Source organism: Plutella xylostella, chromosome 7 (assembly GCF_932276165.1).
Source record: "Plutella xylostella chromosome 7, ilPluXylo3.1, whole genome shotgun sequence".
Classification (NCBI taxonomy): domain Eukaryota; kingdom Metazoa; phylum Arthropoda; class Insecta; order Lepidoptera; family Plutellidae; genus Plutella; species Plutella xylostella.
Window position 1 is genome coordinate 7,221,220 of NC_063987.1, and position 24,730 is coordinate 7,245,949.

General features: G+C 37.0%; 1 protein-coding gene across 6 annotated transcripts in view; it reads right to left on the reverse strand.

Annotated features, from left to right (window-relative positions):
* LOC105389255 (atrial natriuretic peptide receptor 1) overlaps positions 1-24,730 on the reverse strand; it is a 195,650-nt gene that overhangs the window by 15,931 nt on the left and 154,989 nt on the right. For all 6 annotated transcript variants that reach the window (XM_048622101.1, XM_048622102.1, XM_048622103.1 and 3 more), the window contains 7 exons: positions 15,991-16,072; positions 14,556-14,685; positions 10,398-10,724; positions 9,225-9,384; positions 7,718-7,876; positions 7,128-7,293; positions 1,106-1,255 (listed from right to left, as the gene is read on the reverse strand). In XM_048622101.1, coding sequence (XP_048478058.1) covers positions 1,106-1,255; positions 7,128-7,293; positions 7,718-7,876; positions 9,225-9,384; positions 10,398-10,724; positions 14,556-14,685; positions 15,991-16,072 — 1,174 coding nt within the window. The remainder of the gene's footprint in view (positions 1-1,105; positions 1,256-7,127; positions 7,294-7,717; positions 7,877-9,224; positions 9,385-10,397; positions 10,725-14,555; positions 14,686-15,990; positions 16,073-24,730) is intronic.

Below are 24,730 nucleotides of genomic sequence, written 5' to 3' on the forward strand. Positions count from 1 at the left end.
CTGTTGGGTGGAAATAGAATGGTTTGGGTGTGAAATGAGGCTCTTAGAATAGAAATACACTCACGAACAATGAAAAAGATCCACACATAAAATACTGACACTAAAAGGCCTCAATTAACCAAAAAAAGGCTCAATTAATCTAACTGCTAACACATGGAATTACAATTTTAATACAATATTTACGTTTTGTGGTTGGTAGGTACTATTCTGATGCGCTTAAATGTTCTTCAATATTTCAGACGGGGCGTCATTATGCTACCCAGTCACCATTTAGAAGTAAATTAACAGTTTTCTCACTAAAACTTTTTCATTGCTCGTAAGTGTAGTTTAGAGGATTATTGGGAAAGCTCAATAGCCCTAAATAATCTAAGTAGGTAGGTAAATCAAATAAAAGTGTTTTTACCGCAAGAATCTTTAAACGCTTCTTAAAAATAATGTTAATTATTATGATAAGAATATAATCAAACGTTTCTGGGAACCACTTCCAAATATTAATTCTAATTGATCGGAAAATTAATAATTTATATGAAAGGTTTCCACAATCCTCTTTCGATTATTAAAACCGATACGGGTGTATTACTCTGAACTCCCACTCAAGAATTTAACATCAAACCAATGAAACCAAAATTGTGTTTCCTTTCCTATTAAGCTATTAAATCAAATTGTTTATTTGTCAAAAGTAATTTCGTAAAGTACACAGATATCAATTTCCGAGTTCGCTTAATCGTCGCCCGCAGGATCCGTTTGTAAAATGTATTTCTATATTTTCAAAGCCATTCTTTATTAAAGCGAGCAACATTAAACGTTCCTTGGAAATTAAATTTTCATATTTCCAGCTATTCACAGGAAATGTATCTGTATCAAAGCATCTTTTTGAAAACGGCTATTTAGAATACAAAATGATAGAATAAATCCCGCATAATGTGGCTCGGTCAACTTTACCCCTCGGAATATCTCTTTTACGCACAAAACTAAACAAAAATATGCAAATGGCTTTTATCAACATCACCCACCCACACCCTTTCTGCATCCTAAAGTATAACTTACTTTGGTAACAGCTGATGCTTGTAACTTACTTTGGTAACAGCTGATGCTTGTAACTTACTTTGGTAACAGCTGATACAGTAATTCCTCGCACTTTTTCTTCTCTTCTAGATAGTCCTGGGTTCGTTCGCTGACTAGAGCTTCGAGGTTGTTCGCGTACTGCTCCATACGAGACAGCAGATTGTCGAGGATGTTGCTGCTCTCCTGTGACCTGAGGGGAGAGTAAATAAAAGCAATGAGGACTTGAGGACAAAAATACGTTTTTAGAACTGCACAATTTAACCAGTTTTACCAAGCAATGAGTTGTTACAAGCAATACACTAAGTTGCCAGGTAAAGTACAGTTATGACAAGAAAAGTTCGTACATAAAGTACAAAGTAGTCTTCGAGGTAAACGATAGTTGAATGAATTTTTGGCTGCAGCCATATGATTCTTGATAAAAGATATCTACAACCTTTCCCCAGTGCGCAAAAGATACTAATAATTTTAAAGATATCAATTTAATAAAAAAATGCAAAAATAAATTCAAATAGGACTTATAAAAAAAAGTTTCAGAAACATTTACGTCATGATGAGAAATAAAATTTATGCTAGACCTTCAACAGATGTTAGGAAATAAAGCAAAAAAACAGTAAACGTCTGAGTTAGATCGATGGCACTCTTCGTCAATTTACAAAACTTCCGCCAATCCGCGAATCGTTCAATTAACCGATGATTGAGTGTGCTTATAAAAGGAACATGAATTTTTCTTCGTCAAATTTGTTTTTTCGAACCTCGAAATTTTGCCGGTTTTTGCGCCGAACGAAAACGTACGATTTCATTGTTCGAAAAACTAGCTGCGAATGAAAACTGTATCAGCATTTTTTAAAGTACGACCTTTTCCTATTTTCCCTGAGTTAGTAAATGCGTTGTGAACAAAAAAAAAAATGCGTGGCGAAAATAACGTTGGGCAATATTCTTGGAAATTCGCAAGAATAATTTGGATTGCGTAGTTGACTTATGTGTGTGTACTATTACATATTTTTTTTCGTAGTGAATATACAGTATATAAAAAAAAATAACTAAGCCCTCCATCGCAAACAGTTTCATCCTGAAAGTCACTGAAAAAAAATAGATGAGTCGTAGAATGTTTAATCAGTACTCATTCGCTATTTTTATAAGCTATTTGTTCAAATCAATCTATTAATTTTAGGATCAAACTGTTTGCGCTTGACTTAAATCGACAATATACGAACAAGATGGAGTGTCAGTGCAAAAGAAACGTCTCGACAAATAACACCCCACTTCTACCACTGAGCTTTTATTTTGCATGATTTATTTTATTTATTTGATACTTTATTGCACAAATATGAAATATAAGAGTACAAAAGGTGGACTTGATGCTAAAAGCATTTTCTACCAGCCAACCTACAGGAGGTACAGAAAAACTAGTATAGAGGTGCAACAAAAAAAAGTAGTTACTAAATTGAAAAAGCAATAAATGGCTGAGTAATCGATGAGCATACATAAAAAAAACATACAGACGAATTGAGAACCTCCTCCTTTTTTCGAAGTCGGTTAAAAACTAAATATAGTCACTTGATAATGAACTTAATAGAAAAAAACATAAAATATGCATTAGTTCTGTTAGAAGATTTGTGACTTTCGTTGGAAAATGGTAGTCATAAGGTTGAACTTAAAACAGTTGGCAGTAAAAATAATGCTGACAATTTTTTTTGCTTTATTATTTAAAATGACCCATCTTGTTCGTATTTTATCCATCTAAGGCGGTTGGCGTATACTTATCTGATTTGTTGACTGTACTCCCGAGAGAGTGTTGACCAATAGCACGCATCGTGGGACGCCCTTATCTCGTCTCAGACACTCGGGGTAATGGAGTGTACTGATCATCGGCTACACTAAGTTGTTTATTTAATGCTAGCAGCCAAAAAGATAAAAAAAACCTCTTACGAAACTGTGAATGATGCTTTTGTTTATACAGCGTGTTAAATAGTAAGGTATCGTAATCCAAAAGTGGATGACTCAAATATGGTCATACTGAAAAACTTGTTCTTTCGACAACTTTCGAAAAAATCCTTTAAAAAAACATTGTAGTTTTTTTTTTCATTATTTACAGCTTGGAATAGATTTTTTAAAGAGTGATACAGGTTTAAAATGGTTGCACACGAAATAGTTCGACCAGCAGAGCAGCGATCACAGGATTCGATACCTACAATTTTCGAAACTACACAAACAGGGCCTCTAGTACCTACGAGATTTGCAATTTATGTAAACGAAAAAAGTTTTGGTTTTGCTTTGTCACCTGCATACATTATCTGTCAAAAGTTTCATGATAGTTTCCGCTAGAAGCGCCACTTTGTATGTGACAAAACTGAAACTTTTATAGTTTTCGACGTACTGTCAAACCTGTACTAGTTGGGCATAAATGGAAAAAGAACGGTATCGTCAACTGCCACTGTCAAAATGTACACACGGCAACGTTAAATGGTTGGCAGGGCACACTAACGTAGGTAGTGTATGTGTGTGTCGGCGACGTCGACGTAATTATTTAGTTCTGGGCAACCCACACACGGATATTGTAAGCATGTAGTTGTGCCAGTGACAATGATTCATTGTTTTTATGATATGAACGGCACGGCACGTTAAGCCGTGGGTCCCGGTTGCTGCTTCGGCAGCAGTCGTTAAGCCTAGTCAGAGGCCTTCGGGCGGCTTGAAAACATCTGACAGTCGGGTTGCCCACTTACCCGACAACTCTCTCAGCACAAGCTTGCTTGTGTTAGGGTCCACCAACCCGCACTTGGCCAGCGTGGTGGACTAGGCCTAAACCCTTCCTTCATTTGGAAGGAGACCCGTGCCCCAGCAGTGGGGACGTAATGGGTCGTGATGATGATGATGATGATATGAAGCAAAATTTTGCAACGCATTGTAATAGATTGAATGGCTCAGTTGGTATGATACAAGACTTACATTAATCGGTATGGTTGTTCAAATCCCACTGAACTTACAATATTCCTTTTTTGTTTTTTTTTATAGGTTTAATTTATTTTTTTAGGATGGTTAATAATAGTATTGTAGTATATACGAATAAAAGCAACACAGAAAGTAAATGAAACAAGTTATTAAGTGTTAAAATTACCAAATTTATTCTTTCCGTAACATAAACATTAAGGATGTTACGTTTTTGTTGTTTTTCGTTTAAAAACATAGTTGTAGTTTATATTAATAAGGAAAATTTTCAATTAGCAGTTTTAAATCATAATAAACATCAGAAAAGGATGGACTGGCTGTTTTACTAAAGTAAATAGGCAAGTCATTAGTTATATGAATCAACATGTTAATTAGCTAGAAATAAGATAACTTATTCTAACCTCAGTAACAATAATATCATTAACACATTGGCTTACCCATAATTGTAAATAATGATAATAAGTATTTAACAAAATAACTAAAATCTTATACAAATGGAAAAATAAAAATTACTGAGCTAACCTCAATAACTATAATTTTCACCACTTTTTCGCCATAATATCTTACGTCCATCCTTGTCTGACTTAAAGGATTTTTCATCACTAAATATCACCACATTGTTGGACCAATCAAAGTTTAAAATGGTCAGTCGCAAAACGCACTCTGTTTCGACGATGCTGATCGGTTAGGGCAATTTTCTTCGCCGGCCTCCGACACCGCAACCCAGCAGCAGTGAACCCGTACGGTATGTAGGGATAGATTATGTGTTGTGGCCGTAGAACGAGTGCTGCAGAACGGATCAGCGCTACGTGCAGCTACGATTTCTCGATGGCGTGGTGATGCATCCGTATAGACGACTACTGTTTACATGTCCCGAATCTGCGTATCGGTGAACCCATAATTGAACAGTTCTCCTCTGCAAACAAAAAAAACAAATATTTACTTAGCTTATACAAATACAAATATTCTAACAGTCATATAAAATATTTGCAATTCTATGTTACTTACCGATAAACGTCTTGGGATTTCACTAATTGTAATGTTTTGTTCATATAAATATTGTATACGATTATCTCCGCCTTTTAGAACATGGTTAAGTGACTTTCCATAGTGACTGCGAAGAGTAATTAATTAAATTGACAAATCACAAAGTGAATCACTTTGCAGACGCAGAGGTGAATTGTCACTAAAACTAAAAACAAATTTCGTTTATTCATATTATATGAGGGTAGAATGGTTTTAATTCTCAAATGAAGAACGAATCATATATTTTTGGCGAAGAGAAATAGTCGACAGCTATGCAGCTTGTAGTCATTTGTCAGTTTCAAATATATTAATTTTATACTCAACAGCGTTTAAATTAACGCAAAATTTGAATTAAGTTAAATAAAAATAACCATCCGTGGACTCGAACTCACGACCTATGTTTCATTAGTCTAACATTCTACCAATGAGCTACGAAGTGTATAGACAAAAGCAGGGAAATTTTGCTTCACATCAATTTTATAACTATTTCACTAACACTACCGGTTGATATTTTTATGTCACTGCTGGTATAGCTGGTAGCCTACGCGCAAACTCGTTTGTGCTGTTGTGTGTGTGTGTGTGTGTGTGTGTGGTTTGTTACTGGTGTGTAAACCGATTTCTGCGTTTATGCACACATACACTACGTTAGTGTGCCCTGCCAACCATTTGACGTTGCCGTGTGTACTTAAGGCAAATTTGTCAGTTCCAAAAGTGACATTTGTTATTTCCATATGTTTCTGTACATTCGAAAATAGTATCGAATCCTGTGAAGCGATCACAGATCGTTTTGTTAATTTACCTGGATTATGTCATTTACACTCACGCACCCACTGTACATATGTTTAACATATGAAAAAATCATTTATGAAATCAATTAGCAGTATTTCATTGTTGCTAATGAGTCTAATGACCATCACCATATTTATGGATGGAAATGCATTGTCGCCGTTGCGTTCGGTGGCGAATCTATGAATAGCTTTAGCTGTTTCCCTAAAGCTGCGTACAGACCGGCCAAACGAACGCCAACGAACGGGTTTCGTTGAACTTCGTTGCTGCAATCTGCCCTGTATTATGTATGATAAATATCCATCGTTGGGCATTCGTTGGGCGTTCGTTGAGCTGGTCTGTACGCAGCTTAATATGAGATTAGTTTGCGGTTAAATCCACATTGGGTTGCAGTATGGTTGATATTCCATCAGGATTAGCGTTTAGAGTAAACAAACCGTGTGTGGATCTGATATGTATTGTTTATCTAATATTAACAAACAATAATTACATTCGGTCGACCGACGCAGCGTTTAGAATACTGTGATTTATGGAAGGTGACGAAAATCGATGACACAATTTTGGCAACAGAAGCTAGTGATGATGTGATGTTGGCTGAACGAACTTGAAGAAATAGTCAAACACTGGTCCATTTACGTGAATCAAACTGGAAAATGTTTTCAGGAGTCCTGGATATTTTAGTCTAGTCTATGAGGTTTGTAAGTAAGGTTGTTTTGTAGTGTTTTTACCAGTCTCAGTAGATGTGCTAAGAATAAATTAAGTGAAACACTCGTTTCGCGTCTTCAATGATACAAAGGCACAAAGGTTGGCAGACAGAGTATTTTTGTACTCTCTTATTTTATTTGCCTTCAAACTTTTTCTGCTTCAGAGCGTTGCCACTTATTATGTTTGTCTGTTGCGAGCTATTTGCAAGACTCACAACATAGTTGCTTTGCTCATATATAAACACACAAACACTTATTAGTTGGTGTTTCTAGACGAGTTTATTTATGGGGGGATTAAGGGATGATTCATGGCATTTCTGTGTAGGTGCTAAACATGAAAAAACACACAGATCTTTATGACTAGGAGCCAAAAATGCACTACAACAGTTGGACGGTACTAAATGTATGAACCAAAAGTTGATCATAATGATCAACCTGACACGCGCAGTACGTACACTTGGGGAATCCAGTGTCATACAGGTCTATGAAAAAACGTACAGGAGTCACTCAACAGAATTTGTCTCCCAGAAAGTACCTACCTACTTTACGTATTTGTTTACCTCTTTGTCTAGCTCCAACTTGTAAAAAAACTTCACTTACTTATTTAGCCTCCTTATGGCCCTCTTCAGCTGTCCGAAGTCGGGCCGCTCCGCCGGGTCCTCGGCCCAGCACTTCCTCATGAGATCTGAAGCCTCGTCGTACTCGGGAGAGCGGTTGTGTGTCGTGTTGGGACGGAGACCGCTGGCTATCACCGCTTCTATCACGTCTAGAGGTGAGGAAGAAGAAGAGGTGAGCTAGGAAATTATGATGAGAAATATAATCGCGAACAATGGAAAAGTTCCACCAGCCATACCACACACATCGGGGAAAAATACTGTTCCTTATTAATTCTAATGTGACTATGGAACGTTTACCGATTAAATTCAACTTTGTGTATCAACGAGCTACCTACGAGTATAGTTAATATTATGGGTTTTATTGATCGATGCTGTGTATATTAAAAACAATAACATAAACATTAACTTACTAATAAAATTTACTTGTTTTGATTTACACTATAAAGTACTAAACAACGATGTAGATAATATTACGATTGTCAATTCGTCAACATAATCCCTGATCAAAGTCTCCATCCATTCGGCAAACCAAAACACGTCACAATATTTGCACAACACGACGGCGAAGCTTACCTTTGGGCGACATGTCAATACCGGGGCCCAACCAGAAGGCGCCCTGTCTATTGACGATCTCGTGCATGATGATTCCGAATGAGTAGACATCCCCCTTCTGTGTGCCTTCGGGGGGAGGCTCGGGCATTCGGAGTAGCTCGGGAGCCGTCCAGAGGAGACCTGGGGGAAATGGACATTAGAAGATACGTATAAGCTGCATGTAATAAACTCACGATCAATGAAAAAGTTCCACTTGCCATTGACGTTCCATATCCACGTGACTGGAACTTTTTCATTGTTCGTGAGTGTATTTAATATATAGTGATAAACTAGGTCTTATCTTAACTAATATTGCCAAAATTAATTATCAAACTGATGACGTGTGCACTGTAGTCGGTTATTGGAAGGAAATGTAACTCAAACTGTATACACTATCGCATAAGTCACATCTAATCATATCTAGCAAACAATCATATCTAGCAAACAATCATTGGTATGTGAAATAAAAAAAATGTGGGCAAGGAGGTAAATGGTATTATGGTTAACAGAAATTTGCTCCTAGTAGACTGCAAAATACAATTCATTAGGTAATTTTTTTTAAAAATTGTTTTTATTATATTATAGGTACTTTCTTTCTTTCTATAATTTATTTCACCGAAGTACCAATTTGTCGTGCAAAAAGGTAAAGTTCCTAGATTTGTCTAATCAAATATTCAATGATAACAGGCACCGAGAACAGGCGAAGCGGAAAGACGATCACTTTAATTAATTCCCTAGAAAGGCAGCGAAGTAGAATTCTTTTAAAAACAAAAGCAAGTTAAACCAAAGTACTAAGTAAAGTTGATATTGCGAACTACCTACCTAAGTCTGATTTGTTTTTGTGGTTTTCAATCAGTATTATTCTCTTTGTAACAAAACGTTAATTGATGTTGTGGGTGCAACTTTATTACTTTAACTGTAATACCAGTGCTTAGGTAGTATTTCAGTGGTTACTCCATTATGTTATGTTCGTATTAATGCTTAGAGAAAAGGGGCCGTCCATTAATCACGTGAGGCTCAAAGGGGGGGGGGAGGGGGTACTGAAAACCTCACGAAACATCACGAGGGGGGAGGGGGGGTTCTCGTTAGACATCACGAGTATTAATTTTTTGTCAAAAATTAGGTATTTCTGAACCGATATATTGGACGGCGCAAAAATTTTAACGATTTGTAGTATGACCTATATTTTTTCTAGTCAAAAATTGCCTTTACATAGACTTCCAAAAAAATACACGTGATCCAGGGGGGGGGGGAGGGGGGGTTGGTCCCAAACCTCACCAAATATCACCAGGGGGGAGGGGGGGTCAAAAAATGAGAAAAACGACCACACGTGATTAATGGACGGCCCCAAAGGCCGCAAAATTAAATAATATTATATTGAATAATATATTGAAGCGCGAGTACACCAAGTAGTTTTTTTTATATTTATTACCTGCTAGACATCCCTATCCACACATTCCTCAAACTCAACAAAAAACAAAAAACTCACGTGTCCAAAAGCTATGAGCCCGTGTGTCCTTCTCTGGAGTCCTCAACTCGTGCAGTCCGAAGTCGGTGATCTTGAGTACGAAGCGCGAGTCCACGACGCAGTTGCTCGACTTGAGCGCGCCGTGCGACTTGAGGTCCGTGCCATGTAAGTAGTGCATGCCCTGGGGAACAAAACAAACATGACAGGATCATCAAACATGAAGTCTACAAAATGAATTGGCAATATTGTCAATAAAAAGTCTTTTCTTTCGTTTCCCCCTTTTGGGTGTCACTGTCTAAGTAACTACCGTAACTCTGACAAACTTACGCAATCGGCAAGCTTAATAAAACTAGAGTAAGGATAGGTAAGGCTCTCCCAAGCATGGGAAAAATAAAACTGCATTGCTAACCAAGCGCTACAATTTTCGTTCGTTCGTTCGTCAACCCCCCAGGCCCTTTAGAGTCGAGTGTTAGACTTCATCACACAATAATGGTTACTATTGATATCGGCGGGTAGTTGAAATTTTTTACACCGATTCTAGAGCTTTTGATGGAAGTTGGCTTGACTTGTATCTCAAATATCCTTATAGCAAACATCAGTGAGTTTATTACGATTTAAACGGTTAGTTTATTACGATTTAAACAAAAGTTATCAATCACTAGTTCATTGGAGATGAAAATTGATAAACACTTTGAAGAAATAATTAAATCATATAGTTCCAGGTCAGTGCGCACTGTATGATTTCATTAGTATTGGTTAGGGAAATAATCCAATATACATTTCAGTGAATATTAATTACAATTCGGATAACTATTAACTTGGTGTATACGAGTAATATCAAATTAATATCCACTTCTCAGATCTAATAGAGTGGATAAAATTGGATTTCGAAACTCTGAAAAATAAAAAAAAAAATTAGCGGAACGTGGTAGCGTAATCAGATAACAATCCTGCTTCTTACATAAGAGATGCGTGTTCAAAACAGTAAGTGAGTACCTACCTAAAAAGCCTTAAAAAAGACATTCAATGGCCCTAGGTTTATTGTCCACCGCACATGCTGAGCTAGAGCCTTTTTGACGCTCTGGAGGACTGCCAGTTATTGTTTGTTTTGTATTGTATTATTTTCTGCTTTTTTGTTGTGGCTGCCTGTTTGTCAATTAAATGTTTCTTTATTCTAATTCGTTTACAACTTACCCGTACAATATCGTGCATCAAACTGACTTTGAACATCCAGTCCAGCTTCATGGTATCGCTCTCCAGAATATCCTGGAGTGAGCCTTTCGGGCAATACTCAGTCAGGAAGCAGCAGTGAGGAGGGTCTACACAGGCCCCGTAGAACCTCGCCAAGTGGTCATGTTCTAGATCTTTCATCTTCTTCAGTTCTAGGAGCAGTGGTCGCGTGAGGTCTATGCGTTGTTTGTCGACCTTCTTTATGGCGACTCGACAGCCTTTGTAGAAGCCGCATGGAGCGTAGACTTGACGATCGCCGGCCAGGGAAGTGGCTTCGTCGGAATATGCTGTCTGGAGAAAGAAATGTGGTTAGAATTTTTGACTGGGGAAATTTTGACAAATTAATCCTTCTAATCGGCTGATAGACCAGCGTGGTGAGCAATATGCCAATTTTAGGATGGTAGACCTTATAGGGAACTACTAACGAAAATAATAGAATAGAATAACCCTACACCTTGGTATATTCTTCTCCACGATGTATTTGCATTCAAGGGAATGTACCTACATGTTTTTTTTTTAATTAAATTATCATTAGGAAGGTATGTTAAATATTGGTTTTATAACTGGGCAGTAGGTATACCTATTACAAATTTAATTATGTACAATAAAGAGTTTAATAATAGCATTATATTGAGTGAAAAGGGTTGTTGTGTGTATAGAATGGATATCACAAAGTAAAGGCTTGCCTCGGGGATCAAAGCTTGATTAAATTATTTACTGGTTTGTATTGCAAATTGGCTTCGGCTTTCATCTCCTGAAAGGATTTTTATAAAAAATATATTATAAAAGCTACTGTAGGTATGTTTTATTTATGTATTTATTTATTTTCTAATTGCATTTTTTCCCTTGTGACTTTTCGAAATGTATTTTTTTTTTTTCAGAATTTCCGCTTGTGTCTTTGTTTTTTAGCTTAATAAACCATTTTTACAACAGCCCGTATAAATGATGGACTCGGTACAAAAATTTAATACAAACTCATATCACAGATATTAGCTACAAATCGTTCAATAGATTCTCGACTTTCCGACAAATCTCTGTTTTATTAAAAGAACACACGACAAAACGGTACAGAGGGGGACTGGAAAGAAAAGATATTACTTTTCGACGGTATTGCCAATTCATTTTGTAGACACCATGTGTGACGCACGATTATTGGCCAAATACCTACTTCGTAACGATAATTCCCTTGGATCGTGGCCAAATCTTCAGAATGACAGTTTATTTCTTCAGAAGCATTACCCCTTTACCGTTATCGAAGTCAAGGGTTATTTTAACTATATAACGTTCCACGTGTCAGTGGAACTTTTTGTTTGCTCATGAGTGTATTTGGTGCGCCATTGTTATATCTGAATTGCTCGCATATTATAATGAATATGGTGGATTATAAAGCATAGAGTTTATTTACCGAATTGTGGATTCATGATTGAATGAATTCTAGTCTGTATTGAATAGTTTTACAGCTTTAATTACAACCACTATACATAGTAAATTAAATTATGTTTTAAATAGGTAATGTAAAAATTATTGTAATGAAAAGCGACGATAAAACTATACCAACGATAACTGTTAACCTATTGGTGGTTTTTTCATTCATAATTCTTAATCCATAACATTTTTCCTCTTCCGTCGTTTTTTTTTCCTCACAAAGCTTCCGGTCATTTATAGGAATGAAAAGACTCTGAAGGAGGCAGACAATAATAATAGCATCACGGAAAGCAATCTAAATCCCGATGATTTTGAGTTGATTATTGCAATTCAATAATGGCGTTCTGCCGTGACTTATTCTTGAAGAATTTAACGGTTAACAATGAACGGTAAATAATCTGAAATGGGATGATTTGGTTTGAAAATAATATGAGGTATGATCCGTAATTTATTGAAAATATAAATGGTTAAGCACTTAGCACTCTCGCGCTAGGCTAGGTTAAAAGGTCCATTTCCAGCAAATAAAGAAGAAACAACTTAATACCGTAAAATTATATTATATAATTATCTTAACTAAAATAGATTTTTAAGATACTTATGACTTCATAGCTCAGACCGAGCAAAAATCTGAAAACTGAAACCCAGAATTTAGTAATTAGATCATTCTGCCATGACTGTTATGATATGAAGCGCAATTCACAAATTTAATTATGGATTTCATACCTACAATATTTTTTTAAAACATTCTTTTTATCTCTACACAAGGATAAAAAATTAAAAAATAAGTAGGTAAACTCTTTATCTAATAATTTTATTTCTCCCAGCAATTATTACAACATAAACAGACGTCTCGTGGTAAAGAAAAATCTCCCGAAGTGAGTTTTAATCAGTTATGGAGGAGATTTTGGCCTAAAAGGTAACCTTTCACGAAATATTTATTATATCTGTCAGAAATACTTTTAAAACAAGCCAAAACTTGTGATTGTTCTGCCGAAAAACACTTTTGAATATGTATGAGGCAAAAGAACAAACAATTTGCAATCTTATTCCGGCGGCGTAAGTACCTGCCTGCATTAGTGTTTCGGAAAATCTGTTGTAAGGAAAACAGGAAACTTTTTAACAATATTTAACGCTCTTCAATCATACTGAACGTGCGTTTTCAAAGAATGCTGATGAATAAAATAACATAAATAAGGATATAAAAATATAGAGGTTGTTTGGTGCATAGACCGGCAAAAAAATACGGTGTTAGAGATTGTATTTAAAATAAATAAAATATGAGTATTATTTTCTTCTTTTTGAACGTATGTGAAAAAGTTATTATTGATAAAAAGATATTTTTTTTCTATATAGGTACTGTGCAAATATGTAAAATTAAAAAAAAAATGTTAGTGTTTGTGATATATTTTTTTACATTTCTTTACTGGTAAAATTTACCGAGACCATAATATTATCATTATAATTTACACCCTGTATATCACATGTGTTTTCAGCTGTAGGTACCGAGCTCACATAGTCAATAACGTTTCTGCCATGAGCTAAGTAATATTATTATAATGTGGAAAGGTTCTTAGTTTCTCGGAAGCTGATGAAAGATGGATAACTATTTAATGCTTCAATGACTGCACGTAAGCAGAAAGCTTTAGTTGAGCTTTGGTTCATGGCTCCTTTAGAACGGAGATGAGATTGCTTATGTGAACTTAAAAAGTCACGCAGTTTACGATTCTGAGCTCCGTTATTTTGATAATCTTGATTAACAGTTCATTAAATTCGGTCATGACATGGCCTAGCCTATACAGTACATAATATCCATGCCTATATATTATTATAGTACAAAGTACGTATGCTCGCAGAAAACCAGCGTCGTTTAGGAAAAGAGTATAGACCCTAAGGAGGTTTGCTGTACACATATGTAATTAGATATAGAACTATGTCCATGTAAAAAAACATTTATTTCGGACACACTGAAATAATAATGACTATGTTAGATTCCTGAACGACTTTTCAAGGAAACAGACATTTTACGTGTGAACTTTAGGCTACTCTTCTTGGATAAAATAGGAAGTTTTGGAGAGCTGACATGCAAGTAGTTTAATGCAACGAGTTGTGGTTAGAGCAAGGGGTCACTCTATATGACGAAAAACTAAACTACGGAGCGCTGACGTGCGAGCCACGACTCTATCTTGTTGTATTAAACGTGCCGATTGAACGACAGTTCTCGTTCGTTCGTTTTTTGTCAGTTTAGAGTAACGCTCTAACGCTCTCTGAAATTTCGCATTTTGTCAGGAGCCTTTTATATATAGTAAGAACTACATACCTACATACTTAAGTATTTCCGACGTTCGCTCATAGCAGAATAATTCACGCGATAAATCGCGTCACCCACCAATAAACCTGATTACATCTACCGAGTAGAGTGGCCGAGACAGTATCCTCGGTCAAGCACTCGGTCAATTGCTAGCCGTTCCTTCATCGAGGATCGGCCGAGGATACTGCCAGTATACTCGGTAAGTGTAACAAGGGTATTACTTACATACTTATTCCCAATCTCCGCTGGGGTGCATATTGAGACAGCTCAGAGACATCCCCACCTCGCCCATTGCCGAGTCTTCGTTTACCGCCCTCGGGATGCCATGACAGTGCTTCCTTTGGGATGTCTTCAGTAGTACAAGCGTATTAGGGTCTAGGCACACTCACCCCAGTGCTGTAGCGGCGCGCCAGGGAGTGCATGCTGCCCCGGAAGCGGCCGCCGCCGCCCGGATGCAGCACGTCCGTCCAGCTCACGCGCCACGTCATCATGGCTATCTCCGCTTCCAGCTTGTAGTGTCTGCGGAGAAGTAGTTAGTGTTGAATAACGAAGTTAGGGGCGCGTTTTGAGTGATAAAGTTTGTGTGGGGTTTTTGTTGGGAGCTTGTAGGTATTGTAACGTATGCGGGGTTGGGGTCAGTTAGAATGACGAGTTTCGCGTGAGGTTTTTGATGGGGATAGAGGTTTACTTATTGTCGATGGGGTTATGTGGGCGTGTGTGTGTCTGCATAAAGATTGATATATCATAAACATATAACTAGATATTATTTGAAAAGCCATGATCATAACAATAAACAACAACTTTATTGTTATGTATAACACCATACATTAAAATAAATGATGTGCGGCTTAAATTCATCATTTGTTTAACCATCTTTTAATAATTATAATATACTAGCAGTTCCCGCGCGCTTCGCTTCGCCTTAAAAAGTTTTCCCGTGGGAATTCCGGGATAAAAAGTAGCCTATGTTCTTTCCCAGGGTCTAGACCATATGTATACTAAATTTCATTCAAATCCGTTCAGTAGTTTTGGCGTGAAAGAGTAACAGACAGACAGACAGACAGACAGACACAGTTACTTTCGCATTTATAATATTAGTAAGGATTTAATTACATAGCCAAATTTGCTAGCATCTGAAAGCAAGATACACAGGATGTATTGTTGAAATTCAATTATTATACCTACCATTTTAACTCATGATGTTATTCCGGATTAAATAAAAGAAAACCCGAACAAAAGATAATATAAAATCCGATTTATATTCGTAGAAAATGCGTTAAACTTTTTCTTATAACAAGAAAATACCAATAATGGTTATTGCTTCTTACTACAATACAAATATTTATTACTCGTATGTACGTAAAAAAACAACCTGCAATATGTTGTGGAGTGGAATTAATATTATTGTTTTAACGAGTAGACATGGAAATTAAAAAGGAAGATAAATATGTAAATTGTTTGCTAAAATCAACATTAATATGGAAGAATAAATTTAATATGTTACATCAGTTACATGGAATTTAATCTGGAAGTATATACCTACGTTACGATTATTTTTATATAATGCTTACATTACCTACATATTGTGTATGTTTTCTTTTTTAATCTTCGGATATATAATTATATTCAAAGTTCTGTATTATTTTATTTCTCCATAGAGCCTATACAATATACATACGGGCATATACAGGGTGTTAAAAAACTCTAGTGTAAGCTGTTTGAAAATGTATCACTCATTTAAAACCCTTATTTTTAACATTCTCAACAACAAAAAAACCTTTCATCTTACGATTTCAGTTCCGCAACACCCTGTACATGACTCACCTGTATATGAACACGGACAGCACGGCGAGCACCACCACCACGGAGCTCAGCACCATGCTGAGGATCGCGTACACTGGGAGCGCTGCGGGGAACAGGAGTGGCATGTTAGATTATAATCATTTTGACTTATACAGAACCAGGATGTCCCGCAAGCTTCGCTTCGCCTTAAAAAGTTTTCTCGTGGGAATACCGGGATGAAAAGTAGCCTATGTTCTTTCTCAGGGTCTAGACCATTATGTATACCAAATTTCATTCAAATCCGTTCAGTATTTTTGGCGTAAAAGAGTAACAGACAGACAGACGGACACAGTTACTTCCGCATAATATTATTAGTTAGGAGTAGGATGTTTATTTGTTAGTGGTCATCCCGTTGGCAGGTGTATGACTCGTCATACTGTATAACTTTCATTATGGGACCAACTCTAACATCGGGAAAATAAAACAGCTGTTTCATAGTAAAGTTAGATACCTACTCAATCAGAATGTATGGAACACCTGTTTTATTTTTCCCGATAGTATTAATAGTGTAAGGACAGGGTCAACCGCTGGCATGGCACCCTCGAGCTGGCCCTTAAATCTCATATTATGTATATCTGTCATAATGCGCGAGTGTCATTTTCTATAAGCAAAATGTTCTGAATTTTTTGTTCAAATTATAAATTCAATGTTTGGAAAACTTGGAGCCATTTGATGATGGTATTTTGTGAGTGGAACTTTTTCATTGCTCGTGAGTGTATTACCAATTACCACCCTGTTGAAGACAGACATTATTACGAGCGTCGGGCTCTATGCCCGGCGCTTCAGCTGAAGAAGAAATACTTATGTCAATCACATACAAATAACAACTCAAAGAAACTATCACGACCACAATACATTTTAATACTTACTAATTCTAATTTCTTATTTCTAAACATCGTTGTAAAATACTAATACTTACTTCTATTTAATATAATATCAACAACCAAGAACATCTTTATTACTTATCATCACGTCTTCGACTTCGAGCCTTCGCCATCATTTTCGAGCCGGATCTGGCTATACAACCAGATCGGCGAGACCAAGTCGAGGGACGCGATTGAGAACAACCCGTCAACATTCATTCACAAGGAAGGAGAAGGTCATCGGAGTTCGGTCATCACTTATCATTGGAGAGTCAAGCTAACGCATGAAGATCCTCATCAAGGTCGCCGAGTAGATGCACAAGAGCACATTAGTGTCAAGACTCAACTATCATACAAACCAGGAAGGGCGCCTTCGGCTGAGTGAGTCCGTTCCGATCTATCTAATTCCCAATTAGTTTCGATTCTCGTTAATTTTCCTTAGTTATTAATTTCTACCGATTTATTCACGTACTTATCGTCTTCTCATATGTCATTTGTTTAATTACCACAATATCTTAACGTTCTAAAACATTTGCAAACCATGGATGCAAAAACATTAAAAAAGAATAGAGGTTCTGTAAAGGCCAAATTGACAATATTTAAGGGCCATCTCGAACAATTGACAACTTGCACCAAATTAAACACCTTGCAGTTTCGTGAACTATCCGCACGCCTCAACCGCATTAATGAATTGTATAAGGAATTTGACTCTATTCAAAATAATTTGGAAACTTTATCGGACACTCCAGAAGACGAGTTTAATGAACGACAGGAATTCGAGGCTGGATACTTCAGCACGGTCGCTGCCGCGCAGGAGCTGCTGGACCGGAGTGTGGAGCGCCCCGCCGCTGCGGGCCACGACCTGGCCGTGGCAGGATCCAGCACTGCCAATGATTCAGGTGCATTTCTTCCAACACTTAAGTTACCTACGATACACCTACCTACATTTGCTGGTGGCTATCAAGATTGGCTAGAATTCCACGACACGTACATGAGTCTCATTCATCTAAATGATTCAATTCCAAAAATTCAAAAATATCATTACTTACGAGCATCACTAAGGGATAATGCTGCCTTGTTGATCCAATCATTAGACCTATCAGGTGACAATTACGATGTAGCTTGGGATTTACTATGTGAGCGCTACAACAACACCAAGTTATTAGTCAACAATAATTTGAAGGCTCTCTTCAATCTGGAACCGATGTTCAAGGAATCGTCCACGGGCCTTCGTAATATCATCGATTCGGTAAATAAAAACATTAGAGCTCTAAAAACACTACATCTACCCACGGAGCATTGGGATGCGATAATAATTTACGTTATCTGCACAAAATTAGACCACGCAACACTGAAGGATTGGGAGATGCAGCGCGGATCCAACAACGCAATTCCAAAATTTTCGGAATTTAATTCATTTATAAAAAACCGCGCTGCATGGCTGGAATCCATCGAAGAAAATCACCAAAAACTGCGTAGATATAGCGATACTCCACCCGTTCGCGCCAAAACCTTTGTGGCAAATTATTCAAACTCCGCGCATGCGAGTGGTTCTAATCCTTCACAAAATTCCTATTTCTGCCCAATTTGTAAACAATCACATAGCATATATGAATGCACAAAATTCAGATCCATGACCATAGAAGGGAGGATGGATAAGGTAAAACAATTAAACCTTTGTCAGAATTGTCTGCGTAAAGGTCACGATGAAACACATTGTTGGAGAGGTTCGTGCAAAATTTGCAACAAGAGACACAACAGCATGATACATCTAAACCATGAAGAGCCAAATTTAGATTCGAATACAAAAATTGACCAATGTGTCGTCTTACCGAATGTAGAAAATCTGACGAACAACACAGAGCCAAAGCAAACAACTAATCAATCGTCGAACACAATATCCTTATCAGTGACGCATCCAAGCCAAGCCCAGGTATTGTTAAGCACAGTAATTGTCAGTATAGCGGATAAAAATGGTAAACACCACAAAGTGCGTGCACTGTTAGATCAAGGCAGCACAGCAAGTTTCTTAACAAATGATTTACTCACACAACTTCAAACACCTTGTTATCATACATCTGTTTCAGTCCAAGGATTAAATAATCAAACTTCTAAAATATCAAAAAGGTGTGATGTATCAATAGCATCACTCTCTGCCAGTGGTTACACGACAGACGTTAATTGTTTTGTTGTGCCACAAATAACGCAAGTAATACCCATGAATAAAATAAACTGCGGTAATCTAAACATACCCCCACACATCTACCTTGCTGATCCTACCTTTGCCATCCCATCGGAGGTGCAAATGCTGTTGGGAGCTGACATCTTCTGGGACATACTCTGTAACAATCGTGTCAGCCTAGGCAAGGTGAAACCAACCCCTGTAGAAACAAAATTAGGGTGGTTAGTTGTGGGCTCTATACCGACATCATACAACACACTAGGTCAACATGATACAGTCCACTGCAACTTGATAAACAAAATGGAACTAGAAGAAAAAATCAACAAATATTTTGAATTGGAGTCCTTACCCGCTCAACAATCCCAATCGAGGGATGAAGCTGATTGTGAGAAGCTCTTCTTGAAAACTACAGTCCGTAACCCAGATGGTAGGATGGTTGTGACAATACCCCTTAAGGAGAACCCTCAATGTCTCGGCGATTCAAAGCAACAAGCACTGATTAGATTCAATTCATTAGAACGTAAGTTCAGCAAAAATGAAGCATTTAAAACAAAATACATAAATTTTATGGAATACATAGAATACATAGAGCTAGGTCATATGTCGGAAAACAAAACACCCCAAGATGACAATGAATCCTATTTTTTGCCGCATCATGGTGTCTTGCGAGAAGACAGTATAACAACTAAACTAAGAACAGTATTCGATGCCTCTGCAATAACAAGCCCTGGTAAGTCATTCAATGACATCCAACTCATAGGTCCTCCTGTACAAGATGACTTATTGAGTTTTTTAATCCGATTCCGACAGCACAAATATGTGGTCACTGCCGACGTAGAAAAAATGTACAGACAAATAATTACAAATAAGTATTCGGACTTTCCTAAATTGCAACGCATAATTGGCTACCTTAAAGGATTCATCCATAATTGCCGACTTCCAGGGAACAAATCAATCGGAGCTTTGCAATTGTCTGAGCTTGATTTGGCAACAAAAACACTGTGCGCAATGTCACAAAAAACATGCTTCCTCAAGGAATTTCGTGTTTTAAAAAATAAAGGGTCTCTGCCATCTAAGAATAAACTGTTGCATCTGAATCCATTTCTCGATGATTCTGGCCTAATTCGAGTAGGAGGCAGGTTGTGCAATGCGAATTATGATTACGACACTAAACATCCAATTCTGCTAGACGCGTCTCATCCCATCACTAAATTAATCTTTAAAAATTATCATCGACTTTTATTACATGCAGGACCTCAGCTGTTATTGTCAACCTTGCGTCATAAATATTGGATCATCAACGGCCGAAATCTTGCAAGAAAAACAGTTCATGAGTGTATTACTTGCTGTAGGTTCTCAGAAAAAACATTTCAGCCCATTATGGGGAATCTTCCTAAAGCAAGACTCGAGGCAGATCATCCATTCTGCCACACGGCGGTAGACTACGCTGGACCGATAATGATAGCAAACAGGAAAGGTAGAGGGTGTAAGCTCATTAAGGCTTACATCTGTGTATTTGTATGTCTCACAGTCAAGGCAGTGCATCTGGAACTTGTCACAGATTTGTCTGCTAAATGTTTCATTTCAGCATTAAACAGGTTTGTGGCCCGGCGAGGTAAGCCTTCCAACATATATTCCGACAACGGCACGAACTTTGTAGGAGCTAATCACGAATTAAGAGCCTTTTTGAAATAATGTAGAAAGGATGTAATATCCTATTCAGCAGAAACTGAGATAAAGTTTCACTTCAGTCCAGCATACAGTCCTCATTTCAACGGCATGGCGGAGGGTTCGGTAAAGTCCATAAAACATCATTTGAAACGAGTGCTTGGCCTAGCACACTTAGACTTCGAGGAAATGTATACTGTGATGGTCCAAATAGAAGGAATCCTAAACTCAAGGCCTATCACCCCCTTATCTTCGGATCCCTCTGATCTCATCCCTCTCACTCCTTCCCACTTCTTAATCGGACGGACATGCACGATGCTACCGGCTGCCCCGGTGGAAGACAAGCCAATTTCATCACTAACAAGATTTAAGAGGATCGAACAACTCAAGGCACATTTTTGGAACCGTTTCTACAAGGAATACATATCCGAGCTCCAGCAGAGGAACAAATGGCGCACAATTGGAGAGCAGCCACAAACAGGGGAACTTGTGCTAGTGAAGGACGATCGATTACCCCCAAATCGATGGCTGCTAGGCAGAGTCACGGCAGTATACCCCGGCACGGACGGGGTCAATAGAGTGGCAGATGTGATCACGAGGGCCGGGACGCTCAGAAGAGCGTACAACCGGTTGTGCCCTCTTCCACTCTTGGAACAGACCGTTCCAAGGGGGGGACTAAGTTGAAGACAGACATTATTACGAGCGTCGGGCTCTATGCCCGGCGCTTCAGCTGAAGAAGAAATACTTATGTCAATCACATACAAAATAACAACTCAAAGAAACTATCACGACCACAATACATTTTAATACTTACTAATTCTAATACTTACTTCTTATTTCTAAACATCGTTGTAAAATACTAATACTTACTTCTATTTAATATAATATCAACAACCAAGAACATCTTTATTACTTATCATCACGTCTTCGACTTCGAGCCTTCGCCATCAACCCAAGCAAATAGGTGTACCTACTTATTAGAAACAAAACAAAATTTTGTTTCACTTTATTTATTATCCTCTTGGATTACAAAGGGTATTTCCTCTTACCCTTTTGGTCTAACTCTGCTAATTTCACACAAGGGCCGTCGTGAAGTATAACAAGCTCGGTCGAACAACCAACTAGTTATGCCCAAACAAATACGTATACGAACAACCAGCCAATAAGGATTACAACTCATTTCCTAACGGGGATTACTTCACCCGAACTAACAATGGAAATTTTGGCCTTTCGTTTTCTGAATTTGCTGCCTGACAAGCAGTTTTTACAGTTTCGACTTCGACCCAAACTAATATGAGTGGAATTTTATATACGATCAACTTGAGCTTTTTATCATTTAGTAAATTACAAAATTGGCATAGTTAGATGGTGACTCGGGGCCCTGAAAAATATGTAGAGAGTCTTTCTGAACAATTAAATTCTACGACTTTAGGAGATTCGCTGTTCGAAATTATCTTCTGAGTCACTCCTTTTCGTCCTAATAAACCCTTTTTGCAACACCCCGTTACTACATCAGCTGTTTTTGTGTCAGAGTTGGTCCAATAATGTCAGTAACATTCACATCGTGAACGTGACAGATAAAATTAAAAATTTTACCTCGTCGTTTGTCGATTATTAAATGTGACAGAAAGGGGTGCGTTAATTTTAAACTGCTATGTTTTTTATCACTTTTTTATCATATTTAAACTGAATTAGTTGGTCCGAGAATACGAAAAGTTCACTGATATTTATTTATTCGTTTACTAAACAATTACAGTGTTAAACATTATTACTTGATTCCCAAAAAAAAAATATTTTCATTGAGGTATCTTTTGGTAAAATACACTGACTGAATGAAAAAATTCCAGTGACCCATGAAACGGTCAATGGCAGGTGGAATTTTTTCATTGCTCGTCAGTGATAATCATGTCAGTTTCTTAAACGTTACAAATGCAAAAGCTCTGTAAAATCGTCTTTATTCTGATAGATGTTGTAAATGCTTACAGTTTTTGTTTTATCTTTAATTACCTCAAAACTGTGAGTACTCTCGCAGGTAAAAATAAAAGCAGGAAACACTCGTGGAAAACAGGAAACTTTTTTCATTATTTTGAATTCCGTTACTTACGGAATAAAAGGAACAACATTCTTGTTTTGTTCATTTTGAAACACTTCGCGGATTAACCTCTTTTGTTGTTGTATTGTTAGTAATTACGTACCTTTTACGTACTTATACTTTTACGTACTTATTACAACGATTTTTGAGTAATTAGTTACAATACACTCACGAGTAATGAGTAAGTTCCAGTGGCAATAGCACAAAAATAGATGAAGTCAATAGAATATAGATAGCTAAATTGGGGTCATTTGGTGTCGGTATTTTGTAAATGGAACTTTTTCATTGCATTGTGTACATTGCGATACGAGTGCGGAATGGCTGGTCCCATTTGGATAATTTTGATATTGGATACCTAGAGCCCTGGAGCGGATCTTGGTAAGTCGTATATATTGGCTACTTTTAAACCCGGAAATCATACTAGAAAACTAACAGGAAAATTCTAAGTAAAAAGTTGATCTAAAAAAGGGTTACATTGGATTAACATATAACATTATATTTGGAATTATTTGTGGCCCTTAGAGAGCAGAATATTATTACGCATCTGCAAACCTGAGAAGGGTTGAAATAAGCATGTAGACTCTTTTTTACGATACTTAGTTTATGACAAGGGTGTCCTTTGTTTCCTTATCCCTTATCCTAGTGCATAACTTTTTTACAACTACATATACCTACTTAATATTTTTAAGGAGAGGTACAGAGGTTGTTTCAATAATGGTTTGGAATTTGGTTGAAATGGATGACAAAAGTCATTGTTCAACCGACGTCTTTTGGAAACATTTAGGAACTAGGTAAGTACCTTTAAAAAAATATATTCTCAATAAATTCGATAAGTTTGTCGTAGATAATTAAAAAAAAAAGAATGTGATCAAATCTTCTAAAATGTATAAAGCAATTTCAATTTAAACCCGATTGAAAGACAAAATCTAAAACATAAATGACCAAAACCGATTAACTTTTTTAGAAAATGAATTTCCGGAAAACACATTTTATTTTACATTTTACGCAATAAAAAAAAACTCTTTTCTATAAGCGCAGAAAGCAGCAAGGACGTGACAGTTTGACCTGAAAATGTTAACAAAATGTATTTTTAAGTGAAAAAGCTTTAGTTGGTTGATCCTTTTTCAGTTTAATTAAATGACCAGCTACATTGATGAAAGGCGAGTAGGTACGGACATCATTTATTTTACACTAGCTTTTGCAGACGGGATTCGCTTTGTAGCTTATTCAGTTTTCCTGTTTTATACATGGTGTTTGTTTAAGAGTTAAAAACTGATGACTTGTTCGCGAGTAACGTCTGACTATCCCTTATTATTGTTATACAATTGTTATTGTTATACAATGTATACGTATATTCTTATCGATTCATGGTCACCAAAACTTTCTGAACAAAATATTTCATGACAATTGTTGCAGGTGTTTCCAAGATTCCAAACAATAAACATTTTATTTTTTGCTTTAAACCTAAGTGCTTTTTTTTTCTTTCCTAAAGAACAATGTCCAATTTATCCAACATCCAAGAATTACCTCCAGAATAGCGTTAATTCCATGTAATATCCCGTAACATATGACTTCCCAGTGCACTAAGCACTTTTATTCTTAGCACGGACTTTAAGATTAAGGCGACAGACATTAAGTTTGCTCTATAGGAGCACGTTCCAAGTCGAATATTCGCAAAGTTAGAACACACATGAAACAAAATATTACCAATACTTAAATAAACATTTATCTTGAATTGTAAAGATCTTACTTTATACTGTAACACTCTAACTGTAAGGGCACTGATACCTGCCGCACAGGCCTCCCTAGTGCAGGTTTCAGAAGCTGACTATTATCTTGTACAACATATTTTCATTGTTTTTCTTGTAACTTTAAGTTTTTAACTGTGTTTCTTGTACTGAATAAATACATTTATTT